This window comes from Canis lupus, chromosome 6 (assembly GCF_048164855.1).
Source record: "Canis lupus baileyi chromosome 6, mCanLup2.hap1, whole genome shotgun sequence".
NCBI classification, from domain to species: Eukaryota; Metazoa; Chordata; class Mammalia; order Carnivora; family Canidae; genus Canis; species Canis lupus.
In genome coordinates this window covers 2,413,265-2,430,648 of record NC_132843.1, presented here as the reverse complement: position 1 = coordinate 2,430,648, position 17,384 = coordinate 2,413,265, and the positions used below count along the sequence as shown (strand labels likewise).

Sequence of the window (17,384 nt, the reverse complement as noted above, 5' to 3'; positions counted from 1 at the left end):
TGCCTTGGATGGAAGATTGTAGACGCTGTAGATGATCTAATGAAGCGCAGTCAGGTTTTAGCTCCAAAACCCATGTTCTTCAAGGACCGTCACCCACAGATTGAAATCACCCCAAGCACCCCATCTATGAAGGTTTTCCTGCCCCTTCTTACTGACATTTGAAGTCCAGTAGCTGCCACATAGTTACAGGAGTCCTTGGTTCCCTGAATCCTGATGGGCTAGTGTGACAGCTGTTGCCGTCCACATCCCTCGGTGCTTACTGTCAGACAGTGGTCGCCGAGCACCATGGGCCAGCTGCCGGACTCTCCTCTGTAGGGTGACACTGAGGGAGCAGCTGGGAAAACACAATATACGTGTGCACACACATCCCCAAAAACCTAAAAATAACTAATGTCCTCAATAACGTGATTAGAGATTGACCTTCTTAATAAGTACACAGTGTTAGGAGCTAGTTTCCTCAGCTGCTGAAACAAAGTCCCACAAACGGGATGACTCAGACAACAAATTTATCCTCTCATTGGGGAGAGAATGAGAAACTTAAATTTTGGTTTAAGGTTTCAGCAGAACCGTGCTCCCTTAAAGCTTTTGGGGAATCTATTCCATGCGTCTCTCTGAGTGTCTGGTGTTGCTGGAAGACCCCTGACGTGGCTCCACATGACTCCAGTCTCAGCCTCCATTTTCACGTGGCATTCCTCTGTGTGTGTGCCTGTGTGTGTGTGCAAGAGAACTCTCTTCTTGCAAGGGTACCATTAGGGCCTGTCCTAATGACTCCTCGTGATTGGGTTTGATCTGCCAAGACCCCATTTTAAATTTGGTTACGTTCACAGGTACCGAGGAGTTAGGATTCCAACATCTCTTTTGTGGGGACATAATTCAACCCCCAACACAGTGTGTACATATTCGTATGCACAAGATCAAATGGATAAAGTTAGGGAGTGAGGGCAGGCAGGCAGGAGGGGTTATTCATGGAGAGCTTCCTGGTGGCCAGAGCAGTGAGCTGTGTTTTGGGGGTGGGAGGGAAGTGGACACAGGAAGTGGGGAGTGCAGGCACTTGCACAAGAGCGAAACAAGCATGTGGCCTGTGGTTGGAAATACTCCCGTGGAGCAGCTGCCTCTAGTCCGGGCTCATCCTCTGACCCTCTGTCTATGCAGGTGGAACAAGCAAAGAATGACCTAGATGTGGACCAGGATGCAGATCTGGCCTACAATAGTCTGAAGGTAAGACGGTTGGTGGGCAAGTTTCTTGAACTCCCCGCATTCCCACCGTGGAGGATGGATGACGGAGTCTGTTCACAAGTGGAGCTGTCAACACATGATACCCCCTTAGTTTCTTCATCTTTGGGATGAGGACACAGCATGTGCTCACTCCAGGGCACTGGAATCTATCCACTAAGAGACACAGCTAGGTGTCCCACGATTTGGTTCAACTTTGGTACCAAGTACCTAGAGAGCACACAGACACCCTGCTAGGGTCTCGGGCCCACAAGACTGTCACCACTTCAGATGCCAGTCATATTGGTGGGTCCCAGGTCACCCACACTTCTGTCCAACTTGGCTACAAGTTGGGAATTCCCATAACCCCCTCCTCCAGTCTAATGTTAGAACCCAGCAGAGCATTTTTATTGACTGTTATTGATTTATTATAAAGGTTGCAACTGAGCAATAGCCAGAGGGAAGAAAGGGGAAGGGGGCCCTGAGACTGCACACCTCTCCAGGAACGCACTCTCCCTGCACCTCCACGTGCTCATCAACCTCAAGTCCTTTGAAGCCCCTGCTTAGGGTTTTATGGAGATTCCATTACACAGGCACCAGCGATACAATCGTTGGCCATTGATGTTTAGCTAAACCTCCAGCCCTCCTCTTCCCCTTTCGGGGAGTTGGTGAAAGGGGCTGTAAGCTCCAGTGCTCTGATCTCAGGTAGCTGGCCCCCATTCTCTTCCCCATAAACCAGGTGGGGCTGAAGGGGCTTGTGAAGACTTAAGATCCCTATTGGGAGGAAATGCCAAGGGTTTAGAACTCCTGAGGTGTGAATCCAGCCCTGGGCCCAAATATAACAAAAGACATTCCTCTGACTTCTATCACTAAGAGTTAGAGGAGTTTGTGAAGCTCTACACCGGGAACTGGGGCCAGAACCAAATATGTATTTGTTCTGATGTCACCTGCATCTTAACCTATGTGATACGGTTTCACTTCCGGTAACATGTGGCCAGTGGGGGACGAATCCACTTTCAACAATGATCTAGATCTGCACGGAGAGATGTAAGGCAGAGGGATGTCCCCATGTGCCCAGTGCTGGCTCAGTGAGAGCTGGCGAGGTCACAGGGTGGAAGGCCTCAGGCTCCAGGGCAAGCAGGCCCACATTGACTGCAGTGAGGAGCACCAGGCCCGGGGCCAGGAAGGGTGCACGGAAAAGGGGGCATCGGGGCACTCCTACTGCCTGCTCCCATTCCCGGGCACCTGTGCATCCAGCCTGCCGGGCCCGTGTGGTTCCACTTGTGGGACCACAGATAATTCTGGGAGCAGCTGCATTGCCCCAGGAGAACAGCCCTGAATCCTGCCTGCGGCTTTTTGAACCACTAGAGCCACAGAAGTGGGTGCCTCATGAGGGTTCTCCTTTCTGAATTATTGACTAGACTTATTTTTTTCATGTGATACTTAAAAGCTTCAAAACTCCATGGGAGAGGGGGGTGGGTGGGTGGGTGGTAGGGACCTTCCTCATAGCATTCTTCAGCTGCCGACCCTGAGCAAGTCATTAGGCTGATGGTCTAGCCCAGCAGGTCTCCAAGAGGGGTCTAAGGCCGGCATTGCTGCAGATGCACTGGAAATGCAAATTCTCAGCCTTGGCCCAGACCTGCCGTGTCACAGTCTGTTTTTAGTTGCCTTCTCGAGGTTTCTGTTACCCCTTCAACCTTGAGAACCACTGCTCTGGTCTGGGGGCAAAGTGCCGCCTCCAGGTCTCCCACCATTAAATCCAGTCAAAAGCTCCCCCTGCATCCAGCTGCCTCCTGGGAGGATGCTGCATGCTGTCCCGCAGGCCATTCCCACAGGCTACGTCGTCTCCTCCAGTGCCAGCATGGGGCTGGCACACACTTGTCCCAAGGTCCTGAAGCTCCGTAATGGCTCTGCGCCCTTGGGCCAGGGCTCTCAGGTTTCAAGACCCGGTTTCCCCCATTGTCTCCGGTGAAGCCTGACTTCACTTGTGCTCCTTGTCACAGAAGCTGGCCTGGGAGACCCCGCTGTGGAGGCTGGTGCCGTGCTTCTAACTTAGACCCTGACCATGAGGGAGGTGATGAAAACGGGGCATTTGGACCAGAAGCCTGGGCAACCTGTATAGTCAGTGGGCCTTTGCTTTCTGGGCAGGGAGAGCGGGAACTTGCTGTGCCCACCCAAAGCGTGGACCCTGCCTGCGCAGGAAAGATCTAAGCAGGTGACGAGTCTACACACGGGGCTGCTAGGCTGTCTTCTCTAACCCGACCCTTCCCAAACTGCATTTGACAAACCTGCCCCCAAGTACAGGGTGAGATGAGGCTCCCCCGGGAGGACCCCTCAATGTGTAGTGATTTTTGCTGAAACTGAATTCCCTGACTGGAATTTTATCAATGGGTGGGATCCTTCTCTAGTGCACGGAGGTGCAGAGGCACAGCGTTGGGGTATTGGGCTGCAGGCTCAGGCGTGTGCCCTGGAGGTAGGCGGCGGGGGCGGGGGTGGTGCTCAGGGCCCTCACACCTGCACAGGCTGCACAGGATGCTCAAATGCTTGAGGAGGGCCAGACTTATGCAGTGGGGTCAGAAGGTGGGACTCCTGGACCGGGCGTGGGGAGCCCGGGGCACTCGTCCCAATAGAACCTCTGAATTCATGTGTGCCTTCTCTGCTCCATCCTCAGTGTCCTCGCTCAGAAAACAAAGACGGTGTTTATTTTTTATTTATTTTTTCCTACTTTTATTTAAATTCAGTTTGCCAATATACAACCCCCAGTGCTCATCTCATCGTGTGAGATTATTTACATGGTCTCCCAGTTTTGTGGTCCTGTGGCTTCTGTGATAAATGTGCAACCAGTCCCCACTTATCCACCTTGTAGGGTGGGTTTTTTTTGGGGGGGGGGGCGGTGGGTGGAGGGTGGATTTTGAATCCCGTATATTGCAAGGCCCTAAGAGCATTATATATAAGATTATCAAACTTTACATGGTCTCCCTTTGTCAAACACAAAGTTAGATATCATACCCAGATAACTTAAAATACATTCTAAAGTTGAATCTCAGGGCTCCTGGGGAGCCCAGTTGGTTGAGCATCTGCTTTTCACTCAGGTCATGATCTCAGGGTCCAGGGAATTGTTGACTAGACTTATTTTTCTCATGTGATACTTAAAAGCTTTCAAAACTCCACGGGAGAGGGGGGTGGGTGGGTGGGTGGTAGGGACCTTCCTCATAGCATTCTTCAGCTGCCGACCCTGAGCAAGTCATTAGGCTGATGGTCTAGCCCAGCTAATTACCCAGGGGGTAATAAATTTATATAAACTTATCAACTAGTCTGCTGCTTTCTCTCCCTCAACCTCTCCACTCATAAATAAATATAAAAAAAAAGTTGGACTTTAATGGTATTTTTGAGTCTGTACGCAGGCAGTTTTTCTCCTGCTGGCACTTGCAGCTGGTGTCTTTCTATGTGACCAGAACAACAAGAGCGTGTTCCTGGCATCCCCCAAAATCTTGGTCCACACAGTGCTCCTTAGAATAGGGGTGGGAGGGGTGCTCTCTAGAGAAGTAAGTTCAGGACATCCTGCAGTCCTTGTGCTCTCTTGGAAAGTCACAAAGTACATTCATGTATTAAGGTTTTAGAAAGTCTGGAGTTAAAATGTGTTGTTTAAAATTAACCTGGCGTTTGCACAGGATGGGTTTCATGGCTGGATACACTCGAAATACGCACACTATTGATCGCCTCAGGACTTCGGGGCCTGCTCTCATAGAGGCCTCAAGTGAAGTGCTTCACACCAACAATAGGGCTGTGGGTTCAAGTCCAGTTTTAACTATGGGCTTCTTGCCAGCCAGAACTTTTGCTGTTGCTGTTACTCTTACAATGAGAAGGTTGCTCTTAGCTTAATGGGAGGGCAGGGTGGGTTGATTCAGGAGGGTGCGGGGGGAAGGCTCCTGGGGCGAGAACCCCAGGTCCAAGGAGCCATGGAGTGTGCGGCTTGGGCTGTCTTCCAGAGGCAGGAGCTAGAGTCAGAGAACAAGAAGCTGAAGAACGACCTGAACGAGTTGAGGAAAGCCGTGGCCGACCAAGCCACACAGGACAACTCCTCCCACTGCTCCCCAGACGGCTATAGCCTGCTGCTGAACCAGCTCAAGCTGGCCAACGAGGAGCTTGAGGTTCGCAAGGAGGAGGTGCTCATCCTGAGGACACAGATCGTCAGTGCTGACCAGCGCCGACTCACTGGCAGGAGCACGGTAACCACACGGAACGGAGCGCTGGGCTGTGAGGGGGTGACACCGGGCGGTAGATGTGCTATTTTGTTGATGTATCTTCTTTACCCCTGAGAACCTTAAACCTAAAAGGGTAGCCACTCTTGCTCTAGGGCCTCCCATTAAGACAAGGCAAGATATTTGCCAGCCTCTCACCATGACCCTTCATGGCAGACTTTACTGCCAAGTTTCTGGAATCTTCTGAAGTTACTCAATATGAATGTGTTCAAAGAGAACAAAGGACAGAATTAGAAACAAGGGCCATTGCCTGAGCAGTCCCTTTGGCCTGGTTTTTCACCCCATGTTTTGTGCCTTGCTGTTTACTTCTATTCTCAGGTAGAGAGTCTTTCCTCTCAGCCCTCCCAGGGTGGCAAGGCCGGCTTAGCATTTGTTCCTAGTATTTTCACCTTCTGGGACAGATTGGGGAGTGGGAGGGAGGGCACAGAGGCCACCCGGGTCACTCTGGTAATGGCCAGGAATGGTGTGGGGGGATAAGACAGTCATGGGTGTGGGGGATCCATGCTGGGACAGATTATCACCCTGTCCTTCAGATTTGGGGCACTGCCACCTCCAGAGACACTGTCACTGTCCTCTTCCCTCTCACTACCCCACACTTGGGGCCTTTTGCAGCCAAGCCTTGTCATTCTGTGCCTGTGAAAGTCCCCTTCCTGCTTGGGTTTAATTGTTACTATTTGAGGTCATCCTAGGCCTTTGTTTTTCCCTAAAACCTTGGCAGAAGGTTGTTTGTTTTTAAGTAGTCTTGTCCAGCATGGAGCCCAAGGTGGGACTTCAACTCGCCACCCTGAGATCAAGACCTGAGCTGCCATCAAGAGTCAAACCCTGAACTGACTGGGCCGCCCTGGGCCCACCCCCACTCCCTCACCTCCTGCAAAAGCTTGTTTCCATATAAAGTCTATCAAGTCCTTTCATGACAGTTGTTGATGTTGCAAGAGTTTAATTTTAATCTGGGACCTTCTAGGAGCCAAGCATTAATGCGAGAACAAGCTGGCCTAACAGTGAAAAGCACGTGGACCAGGAAGATGCCATTGAGGCTTATCATGGGGTCTGCCAGACAAACAGGTAAGCACCACCTGCCAGTAAGTGTGCCTGGAGGAGGTGACGGGAAGGGGTCTGGCCCAGGCTCACGTGTGACGTTTGCTGTCTGACCAGGCCCCTTGCTCAGCATCAGGGGCTCCTTGTGACAGGAGGTAAATGAAAAGAGGCAGGCTCAGTGAATCCACATCCCTAGGAAACCCCTTGTTAGCTTCAGCAGCACTCCAGTAACACAGCTGGAGCCTCCAGAATGCAGATCTCCCCGGGAGCGTTGATGGGCAGCAGGAAGGACAGGTGAGAGTGGCTGGTGTCACTGAGAGGGAAGCCAGACCTGATGAGCCCCATGACCCGGGGCAGGGGTCTACTGCTGCTCTTTGCTTTACTACCTCCTGTACTCCACACAGCTGGTGGGCCTGGAGCCTAGCATTTCAGAGATGGAAGCCAAGCGAGGCGCCCCAGAGGTCGGATGGGAGAATGCAACTACTGCTATATTGGCTACAATGAGGTTTCCCTGGATTTTAGTGAACTGACCACCTCTAGACCCTCAAGGATGAGCTCCCCAGGTTAAGGTGGGAGCGCTTGACTGAGGCAGGTGGCAGGGCCTGGGTAAGACCCCTGGCTAGTATGGCAGAGTGCCTGCAGATGTGCACTCTGAAGTCCACACTCTGACCAGCTTATTAGTGGCTCCTTCATAACTGCTCAGTGCCTCAGTTTCCTCCTCTGAACTGGGGACTGTCCCAGAAGTGCACCTCCCAGGTGGTGAGGGAGAAGTCCAGGTGGGTTAGTCCATGTGATGCACTTAGAATGCTGACTGCTGTTACTGATATTGTTGCCTCTCTGGCCCCGTGGGTCCTCGTAAGAGCAGCACCTCCCCTGAACGTGATCCTCAGTCACTAAGCATTTGTGCAGCATTGCCACAAACCACAAGCACATCCAGAAGATGTCAGGAGGTGGCGCTGGGAAGGCAGCGTGACATTGGCAAGAACAGCACAGAGTGACGTTGCAAACTTAGTGCTGTGGTTTCTAGGTCTCCCAAGCTGGCCCCTGCTTCTGCAGATAGGGAAACTGAGGCCCAGAAGGGGTGAGCTGCTCTGGCACGTAGCCCACCCAAAACTGAGTGGAAGTAGAATCCAGAAAGCCTGGCTCCCAGGCAGGGCTGCTTCCAGCGCGCTGTGTAGGTAATCAGAAGATGACGGCATCTACTCACCAGGAGGAGAGTTTCTGTCCCCGAAATGAAGGCGAGCCTCTCAGGGCTGACACTGGAATCGAGGTTTAGTCATTTAAGATGATCCTGGGTAAAGAAATGTGTCGAATAAGAAAAACAAAACACGGGTAATACTGGAAATTAAGAAATAAAAAGGGACAGAAACAAGCTGGACCCTGATGAGGGACAGTGGGTGTGAAGATCTTTTTGGTTTTTTAAACCGTGACTGTTCTCAGCATTCAGCTCCTTTTTTATTCCCCCAAATGGTTGTGAGGGGTCCAGTCCCAGGGGCTGCTTACTCTTACCCTGGATTTGTCTTCCTTTGCAGCAGTAATCATAATGCTGATAAAATAAAAATCACTTTTTTTTTTTTTTTTGGCTGGGCACAGTATACTTTATTGATGGTACATGACAAGGTAGGGCTCCCCAAGCCCCTCCCCTTCCTCGGGGTCTAGGATGTAAATTGGAGGTCAGGATATTCTCAGTGTGTTGGGAGATTAAGTTGGGGCAGGGACTCCCCAGCAGCTGAGGGCTTCTCTCTTCCTCTTGTTCTTGCTGGGGCTGGTGGTCCAGGAAGCTCTTACTCCTTGGAGGCCATGTGGACCATGAGGACCATGAGGTCCACCACCCGGTTGCTGTAGCCGAATTCATTGTCATACCAGGAAATGAGCTTGACGAAAAGGTCATTGAGGGCAATGCCAGCCCCGGCGTCGAAGGTGGAAGAGTGGGTGTCAGTCTTGAAGTCACAGGAGACAACCTGGTCCTCAGTGTAGCCCAGGATGCCCTTGAGGGGGCCCTCCGATGCCTGCTTCACTACTTTCTTGATGTCATCATATTTGGCAGCTTTCTCCAGGTGGCAGGTCAGATCCACAACTGACACATTGGGGGTGGGGACACGGAAGGCCATGCCAGTGAGCTTCCCGTTCAGCTCAGGGATGACCTTGCCCACAGCCTTGATGGCGACAGTGGAAGCAGGGCTGATGTTCTGGGCAGCCCCTCGGCCGTCACGCCACAGTTTCCCAGAGGGGCCGTCCACGGTCTTCTGGGTGGCAGTGATGGCATGGACAGTGGTCATGAGGCCCTCCACGATGCCAAAGTGGTCATGGATGACTTTGGCTAGAGGAGCCAAGCAGTTGGTGGTGCAGGAGGCATTGCTGACAATCTTGAGGGAGTTCTCATACTTCTCGTGGTTCATGCCCATCACAAACATGGGGGCATCAGCAGAAGGAGCAGAGATGATGACCCTCTTGGCCCCGCCCTTCAAATGAGCTCCAGCCATCTCCATGGTGGTGAAGACCCCAGTGGACTCCACAACATACTCAGCACCAGCATCACCCCATTTGATGTTGGCGGGATCTCGCTCCTGGAAGATGGAGATGGACTTCCCATTGATGACAAGTTTCCCGTTCTCAGCCTTGACTGTGCCGTGGAATTTGCCATGGGTAGAATCATACTGGAACATGCACACATGTAGTTGAGATCAATGAAGGGATCATTGATGGCGACAATATCCACTTGGCCAGAGTTAAAAGCAGCCCTGGTGACCAGGCGCCCAATATGGCCAAATCCGTTCACTCCGAACTTCACCATCGTGTCTCGGGGACGCGGCTGGCACTGCACCAGAAGATGCGGCTGTCTGTCGAATGGGGAGGAGCAGAGAGCCAAAAATCACTTTTCTTACATCTTAATATAATTGCATTCCCAGCAAGCCTGGGGCACAACAGGGGACTCCTAGCCCAAGACACCCAGTTAAGTACATAAGGAGCTTCGGGCAGAAGCCTGAAGAACGGGTTCGTAGCACCTATCACACCTGGAGAGCAACCTGAGCCAACCCCACCCGACCCTTGTGGGTTTGTGCGTCTCCTATCTGGGTAGTCCCAGAAGTGAGGGAGGACAGTGGGGGCCAGGCAGGCCAGGAGAACAGGCGATGATTCCTGGTGCCCCTCATGGCACCCGGCAGCGAGGCCATCTGTGACCCGGGCAGCCTCTGTGCTAAAGCACCCTGAACGCCGAGCTATCTCCCCTTTCCTGTGATTTCCCTATAATAGTGAATGTTCTGGTGAGAACAGAAGGTGTAGGATGCAGACATGATTTGGGGTCGGAGGGGTTGCAAAAACATCTATCCTCTCCCTAGGAGAAGCTTACACTCATGCACTGGGTTTTGCTTACATTTCTGGAGGCTTCTCCCCACACCCAGTCACAGCCCCTCTGAGAGTCCTTGGTTTCCCAGTTTGGAATTTCTTTTGCTGACTAACTTCCAGAGTTTATAGAGTTCTGTTCAATCTTTATAAGGGCATCTCTTCTTTTGTTGTCAAGTTTGGGAAGAGAAGCCAGTGTTGAGGGTCTGTTCTGGCAGCAACCACAGGAATGTGGATGGCTCTCCTGCTTCCAGAAAGTGTTCACACTTGGGAACTAAGGGAATTGAGCAACATTATTACCATTTTACTTATGGCCCAAATCAAGGGAGGGCTGGTCCTTGCCTCAGAGATAGGCTGCTGTATACAGAGCGGAGTGTCCGGAGGGTTTGTTGGGGTTGAGGGGTGGGGAAGTGGGCTAGCAGGAGGGGCCAACCTCACTTCCAGGTGTGTACTCATCACAGAGCTAGGTAGGAGCAGGATGTGGTGAGAGCTCAGGTCTAGCTCTGGGAACAGTGCTCTTGTGGCCACTGGCCATTTCCACTCAAGTCTGTTGAGCTCCAAACTCAGAGTGCATTATTGGACCTTTGCTTGGGTCCCAGGAAAACTTGCAGTCCCTCCTACCCAGAAGGTTCCAGGAAACAACAGGCCTTTGGCATAGACAGGTTGCCTTGCCTGTCGCCTCCTAGGCGTAGACAGGTACACCTGGGGTCATTCCAGTGGGCCTGCGTGGGACTGTGCAGATCCTGCATAACCAGAAAGGGGGGTGTGTGTGGATTTCTTAGGTTTGGAGGTTGTGGCCTATTTGGCTCTGAGGGCCCACTGCTGTGGGATGGCCTGCTCAGAACCACAGAGGATGGGGGGCGAGCCTCATTCTCCCCAGCTCCCTTCTCTTGAGCCCTCACTGTTCCTGTTCCCAGCTGGAAACTCTTGGCTTATTTCTATGAGGCAATCATTCCCTCGTAACATTCCCAAAATGCAGCAGGGCCCAAGCCATCGGCACAATTCTGCCTGCTGTAAACCGTGGCTTAGCCTGGTGTATCCACAGACCATTCACCATCTTGTGGCCAAGCCAGTAATTTCAGACATTCCTCTTGCTCGCGGCCTCCTGTCTTTTTAAAGACTGGGAGCTGACCATGTTCTCGCTCCAAGGAATCTTGCCTGTTTCTGTCCACAGAGCGGCAGGTCCTTGAGGCAGGACAGAGGCATGGTAGTTGGGTCACAGCTGCCATCCTAATGTTACCTGCGGAAGGAAAGCAGGTGGTACCGGAGGCCCTTCCTGCTGCACAATTTCTACACTGAATCAGGTTACGTGATTACTGATCTAGAGGGAACCCCAGGCAAGTCAGCTGAGTACTTTCATTTTCACACACGAAGAAACAGGTCCAGGATGTATAGATGCTGGCCACGACCTACGCATCCTGGACCTGTTTTGGGGTGCCTGGTGTCACTGCCTTCTGCAGTCAGAGACTTTACCTGCTGCTAACTCGGTGCTGATTCGGGTGTATCTGTGTCTTTGGGGATGTGGCTCTGCGCGGTGATGTGTACACAGGAGATTCTCCAGGAGGGTTTGTGGATTTGCTCATTGACCTCGTGGGCTTTATTTTTTTTAAACTTCCCATAAGCTGTCATTTGGGGTTTTCCTTCTCCTGCCACTATGTGGGGCTCCCTTCTGGGCCTTCGCCCCTAATGGCACAAGCCACTGTGGTAGGATCCGGTCCCCTTTCATCCAGGAACGAAGGCTGGACCTGGAGCCTGATGGCTGACACACACACACACACACACCAGCACTGTGGGGTGGCTGGGCTGCATGGTCTTGGGTGCTTCATGCAGAATGCCTGGCGGGTTATAGGATTAGGAATTCCGAGGGTACATCCCTATGAACAGGGATCAAAGCTGACCACCTGGCGGTGAGTCAGCCAAACACCTGCCCCCAAGAGGCTGAGGGATGGGCCTCAGACTGCCATCCAGAGGACTGTGGGAATGTGGTGACCCTCCAAGAGGGCCGGCAGCCAGCCCTCCTTGGTCTGGAGGGCCAGCTGATATGGGCAGGGGAGAGGCCAGGTACAGGGGCCCCATGGGTTCCAGTCCCGGGGCCATGTCAGGCAGGCCCTCCCATCCTGGGGTCTCCTTACATGTGGCAAACAAGGTGAGCGGATGATCCTGCATGACTGTTCAGCAATGGTATCCCCCTCCCACCCAGAAGGAATCCCTCCCAATGGTGCCCGTTTGTGCTAAAGGACTAGCTCCCAAAAGGCCCCTAGTTAAATGTGTTAATGGCCGAGGAGGGAAAGGTGCTAGGCCACCAGCACCCCCTAGACCCTGCCCAGGTCACCTTTGGGTTTGTTGGGACCCAGGGAGCACACAGTGGGGGTAGGTGCTGTGCGCGGGAGGCCATCTCCGGGAAGGCCCAGCCTTGGCAAGGGCCCCAGACATTTGGGGGCCAGAGTTCTACGTAGGAGAGGTCCCCAGGACACACTTAATGGCAGTGGAACCCCTTGCAGCCCAGCTGGACGGAGGGGAAGACAGGTACAGACACCAGAGTAGCCCCAGGAGCATTCCCTCCCTTGGGCTTTCCAGGGCGTGACCCCATAGCCAAGTGCCCGGCTTTGTACAAGCAGCAGCTATGTGAGCCCTGCAAGACGTAGGCCCCCCTTCCTTGGCTGAGCTCCAGGAAGGTAAAATGGGGAACTCTACCCCCGGGCCTCACAAAATCCATAGGGAGCAGTACAGGGGCTTCTGGGGGGGCCTGGGAGTTGGGGGAGAGGGGTTGCTGGTCTGTGACATCACCGGCCACTCTCCCATGGTTCCTGCCAGGACAGCTGGGATCCAGCCTGTAGGAAGAGGATACCCGGGGTAGAGAGGGGGAGCGGGCACCTTGGCAAGTCTGAGGAGGCTGCCTAGCACCCCATCCTGCTGGCCTCTGAGGATCTTCTGTGGGCCCAGGGCCATGGAGGGGGGCACATGTGGATGGGGGAGCATAGGACGGGCCACTCCTCTCCTGGAGCTGCTCTCCTGGCTTTGAGCAGACCCTGGGCCCCTGGGGAGGCCAAAGAATCTGCAAGAAGGCACCTGGCCATCTGCTGCCCAGGTTGGGTAGATAGGAGGGGTACAGCCCGGTCCTGGCAGGCCAGAGAGTTCAGCGGGCTTCCTGCGTGGCAGTTCCAGTTAACGTCTCTTCATGGACGACCGTAGTGAAGGCTGCAGGTGAGGTTAGCTAACGCCTTCATCGTGGTGTTAGAGGGAACAGCATCGGCATCGAGGAGCAGACGGTGCGCGGCTGCCTCCCACCCCCACCCCCACCCCCACCCTTGCCCCGCGGCTGCTCCCCAGGAGGCTCTGCAGCCTGCACCGGGCACCGCCTCCCTCCCCACCCTGAGCGCACCTCTGATTCTCCCTTTCCATTTCTGAGTCCTCCTGCGGGGGGGGGGCGGGCAGGGGAGAGAGCCCTTGTGAGAGCACACAAGCCCCCTTCTGGGACCCGAGCTGGGGGAGGGACATCCTTAGGTGCTCTGGTGCTGGTGACAGTGAAGAACAAAGGGAAGCCAGGGGGAGTTCCTGAGCTTTTCCTTCTGTCTGTTTCCAAACCTCAGCCAGAACAGCCTCAGTTTCTTGGACGTTGAGCCTCCCTGTCTCCCCTCTATACCATGTGCCCTGTTTATTTCTAGCAAGACTGAGGATTGGGGATATTTGAATGAAGACTGAGAGCTTGACTTGGCCTACCAAGGCCTAAAACAAGTCGCCAGGTCAAATCTGTGCCTCTTGCCTGTGCCTTATGCGTCCGCTCTGCATGCTCATGTCTATGCTTGACTGTCCACAGGCGTGCAGGCCAGGGCACAACTCGTAGGGGTGCTGCTGCACTGCCCTCAGGGCACCCGGCCAGCGCCATGCGTCCATGCTGTGGGGACAAGGTTGGGAGGCTGCTTGTTGGGGTCCAGGCAGTAGCCCTCGATGGGCCAGGATACAGATGCTCACAGGATTTGAAGAGTATGCTGCTTCGGGGGAGGATCCACAACTTGAATCTGGTTCTATTCTATTCCAGCATCTGCATCCGTGTACCACTGGCCTGCAGCCGTGGGTGAGACGTGTAGAGGGGAGGCTGGACATGGGTGACGTACGCCGGGGCCCACAGTGACTGCTGGCTTGTAGCTCTTGGGGTTGTGTTTGTGCCTCCCAGCAGCAGGGGGTATGGTGGCCCCCAGGCTCATTTCCCAGAAGAGGAAGGGGGGTGGAGTTGCTGGCCCAGCTCCCTCAGCCTGGTGGGTGGGAACCCGATGCCCTCAAGCTCTGCCTCTGAAGCTTTGCCTGCTGATGACCTACCGGAGGTCCCTTTGTAGCAACAAGAATCGGTTGTTGAGAAAAGTCCAGATCGGCTGGTGCTTGAGGCCATGTGTCTCCTGGCCCTGGGTGCAGCGTGACCCCACTGCCTGTGAGCAGGGCAACCTCTGGTCTAACAGGGATCAGAGTGGGACCTGCCTCAGGGGTCATCACAAGGAGTAGGGTTAATGCAGGTATGTTGTCTGGCTGGCACATGGTAAGCAGAGTCATTGTCAGCTCACGGTGGTCATGGCAGCTGTTATTCAGTGAGCTCTGTCCCACCAAGAAGTCTGTTTTATTGGGGTGAGGGGGATCTACATGTCAAGCCAGGTGCTTCCTTATGGCTCCCTAGCAGCAGAATCGATTTTTTTTTTTTAAATAAGCAAATATGCAACATGAACAGAACTGAAAGTGCTGACCTAGGCATCGGGAGACCCAGCTTCTAGAACCAGCTCTGTCGCTGCTGTGGCCTTAGAGCTCTAGCCCTCAGTTAGGGGGTGTCTCACTTGTGCTGGGGCAGGTATCTTGTACCTTGTCCAGGGCCCTGGGCTAATCCCCCTAATGACACTCTGTGTGCAGAGCAAGACAGCGCCAGGCATGAACTCGCATGGCACGAATCAGGAGCTGCATCTTCGGGGCGAATCCCTAGAGCCCCGGCTGTCTGCTCTCTGGGTAGTTTCGTGACTCAGTGGTGATGCCCTTGGTGTGTTGTTGCCAGGGTTGGACGCTCCCGAAGTATTGCGAGTCCTCTAGGATGCCGATTTAGTTACAGAACCCTTGGCCACGATCCTCACGTTATTAGTGCTTTCACCCGATGCTGCTGCCTGTGGCGAGCAGGTCAGTCAGTCACGTCTCCATTTCCCCATGTGTGTGAACCTGCTGAGAAGCCCCTGAGAGCCAGGCATTGCATTCAGTGCCCCTGGGGGCTGACGGAGCTCTGGGAGGCCTGGGCGTGTCCGTGGGGGACCAATGGCAGATGCTCCCCATCTCTTGCTCCCTCAAGACTTGCTCCTTCCTCTCTTTTGGCCCAACTAGTGGAACTGTAAAATTAAAAAATAAAAAATAAATAAAAAGGCCTCTTTGTCTCCCTGCCTCCCGGGCAGCTGGGAGCTCTTAGAGGCGCTTCTGAGGCGCTTCCAGGTTTCTACCTCTGCTAGACTCTGGTCAGCATCCTTGCATCCCTGAAAGAGACTGCAGGGAATGTTCCACTGCGGGGATCGTGTCCACCGTGTCCGACCTCCCTTTTGTCCAGAACCCCCTACCTACCTTTCATGTGACCGTGTATTGCCTGGAATCAGAGAGTCTACCCCAGAACCCGAGAAGCCAGCACCTCGTTCACATTAGAACTTCCTGAGGACGAGGCGGTGGCTGCTTAGGAAGCTTCCCCCATCCCTGGCCTCCTCATAGGGCAGATGGAGCAGGTGTCCCCCAGAGCTGCCTGGGGGCTTGACCCAGAATCCTCCGGGACTTCTCTCTGACCTTCCCCAGGTCTCCTCAAAGTCTTTTCGCTTCTGGCCCCGACACCAGCTGATTGCAAACCTTCTCCCCAGATCATTTGCAAAGAGGCTGAGTGTCTGTTTTGACTTGAAAAAAAAAATCGTCTATTTATGGCCACAGATAAAGTGGAGGTGGTGGTGAAGATGAGGAGGAAGGGGCTAAAGCTTGCAGATGCTCTACTACAGGGACGCCGGCGGTGCAGGAGTGCAGTGCACTAGGGTTCTGTCCTAACGAGGACATTCCTGTGAGGTTTGGGCAGATGTGGGTACTTGTATGTAAGTGATGCCGTGAGACATTTCTGTGGCTGGCATGTTGGCACAGAGACTGTCTCCCAATCCCAGGCCAATCGCCTGCAGCTGGCGAGGAATGGGGAGCACGAGGAGGGGGTGTCAAGGACGGGGCCTCAGCCCCGGGTGTGCAAGTTCCCATTCCCGGAGAGGTCAGGCTGGCCTGCTGGCCAATCCACCCCTCGCGTCCTTCCCCTGTTGGTCTGTGTGGTCCGTGCTGCCGCCATGTGCTTGGCATTGCCTGCTGCGCGCCCGTGTGCCTCACCCGCCCTGCAACTTGCACAGGTTGCTGGAGGCGCAGCTGCAGGCACAGGGCCGCGAGCACGAGGCGGAGGTGGAGGCACTTCGGGCCCAGGTGGAAGCCCTGAAGGAGGACCTGGACAGGCAGCAGCAGACCTTCTGCCAGACCCTGCTGCTGTCCCCGGAGGCCCAGCTGGAGTTCGGGGTCCGCCAGGAGCTGACCCGGCTCACCAACGACAACCTGGTGAGCGCCCTGCCCGAGGGCCACACCCTGAGAGCTGTGGGGCCGCCCTGGCCTTTCGCTTAGGGGGGCGAGGTTGGGGTCCTTGGCCATGCAGCGGAACAGAGATTCTAGAACCTCCCTTCCCCCACCATCAGCAAGGGTCTGTGGCTCCCAGGAACCTGCCCCGCCCTCCAGGGCATGGTTGGGCCTGTCCTAACGCTGCTGCCTTTGGATTTTAGGACCTCAAAGAACTGGTCGAAAAGCTGGAAAAGAATGAGAGGAAGCTTAAAAAACAGCTGAAGATTTACATGAAGAAAGTCCAGGACCTGGAAGGTGGGGCGTACGTGTGTGTGTGTGTGTGTGTGTGTGTGTGTGTGTGTGTGTGAGAGAGAGAGAGAGAGAGAGAGAGAGAGAGAGAGAGAGATGAAGCATGCATGTGGCTCAGTCCCAAGCAAGACGAGGGAAGGGACCACCTGCCTCCCTCTGCACACCCTTCCTGCCTCACCCATTGTCTGGGCTGGGCCTGTCCAGCTGTGGGATAGACCAAACTGGACCCACCAGCTCACATATTCTCAGTTGGCCAGAATCGGGACACAGACCCAGCAGGGGCTTGGATGCTTCCTCTGAGACGTGGCCTTGTGGCCCTGTGGCCCTGCAGCCCAGTGATCCTGTGGCCCTGTCCTAAAGGGCTGGGAGGCAAACATGCTGTAGAAACCATGCTTCATGACCCGCAGACCCTGAGCACAGGGGCCTCGCTGCCTGTGATGGCCAGGCAGGAAGGACAGGGGTCAGTCCTGTAACTAATCTTCACACAGGAACCTGGCCCAGAGAGCTCAGGCAGGTTCAAGTGGCTCTTTCAGAAACATCTGGAATGTTCTTTTCCTCTGAGTCCTTGCTATAGATCTGTTGCTCCCACCCCTCTTGGCACGTGCCACCTGGCATGGGATCCCCTCTTGGTCCCCTCGCTGCCCG

The 17,384-nt window shown here is 54.2% G+C and overlaps 1 protein-coding gene and 1 pseudogene across 2 annotated transcripts in view; one reads left to right on the top strand and one right to left on the bottom strand.

Annotated features, from left to right (window-relative positions):
• The window catches only part of MYO5B (myosin VB), a 332,497-nt gene that overhangs the window by 297,430 nt on the left and 17,683 nt on the right, over positions 1–17,384 (top strand). For both annotated transcript variants that reach the window (XM_072828573.1, XM_072828572.1), the window contains exons 27-31: positions 1,153–1,218; positions 5,202–5,441; positions 6,436–6,536; positions 16,235–16,433; positions 16,652–16,745. In XM_072828573.1, the coding sequence (XP_072684674.1) occupies positions 1,153–1,218; positions 5,202–5,441; positions 6,436–6,536; positions 16,235–16,433; positions 16,652–16,745 (700 nt within the window). The remainder of the gene's footprint in view (positions 1–1,152; positions 1,219–5,201; positions 5,442–6,435; positions 6,537–16,234; positions 16,434–16,651; positions 16,746–17,384) is intronic.
• On the bottom strand, positions 8,163–9,318 carry LOC140634895 (glyceraldehyde-3-phosphate dehydrogenase-like; annotated as a pseudogene).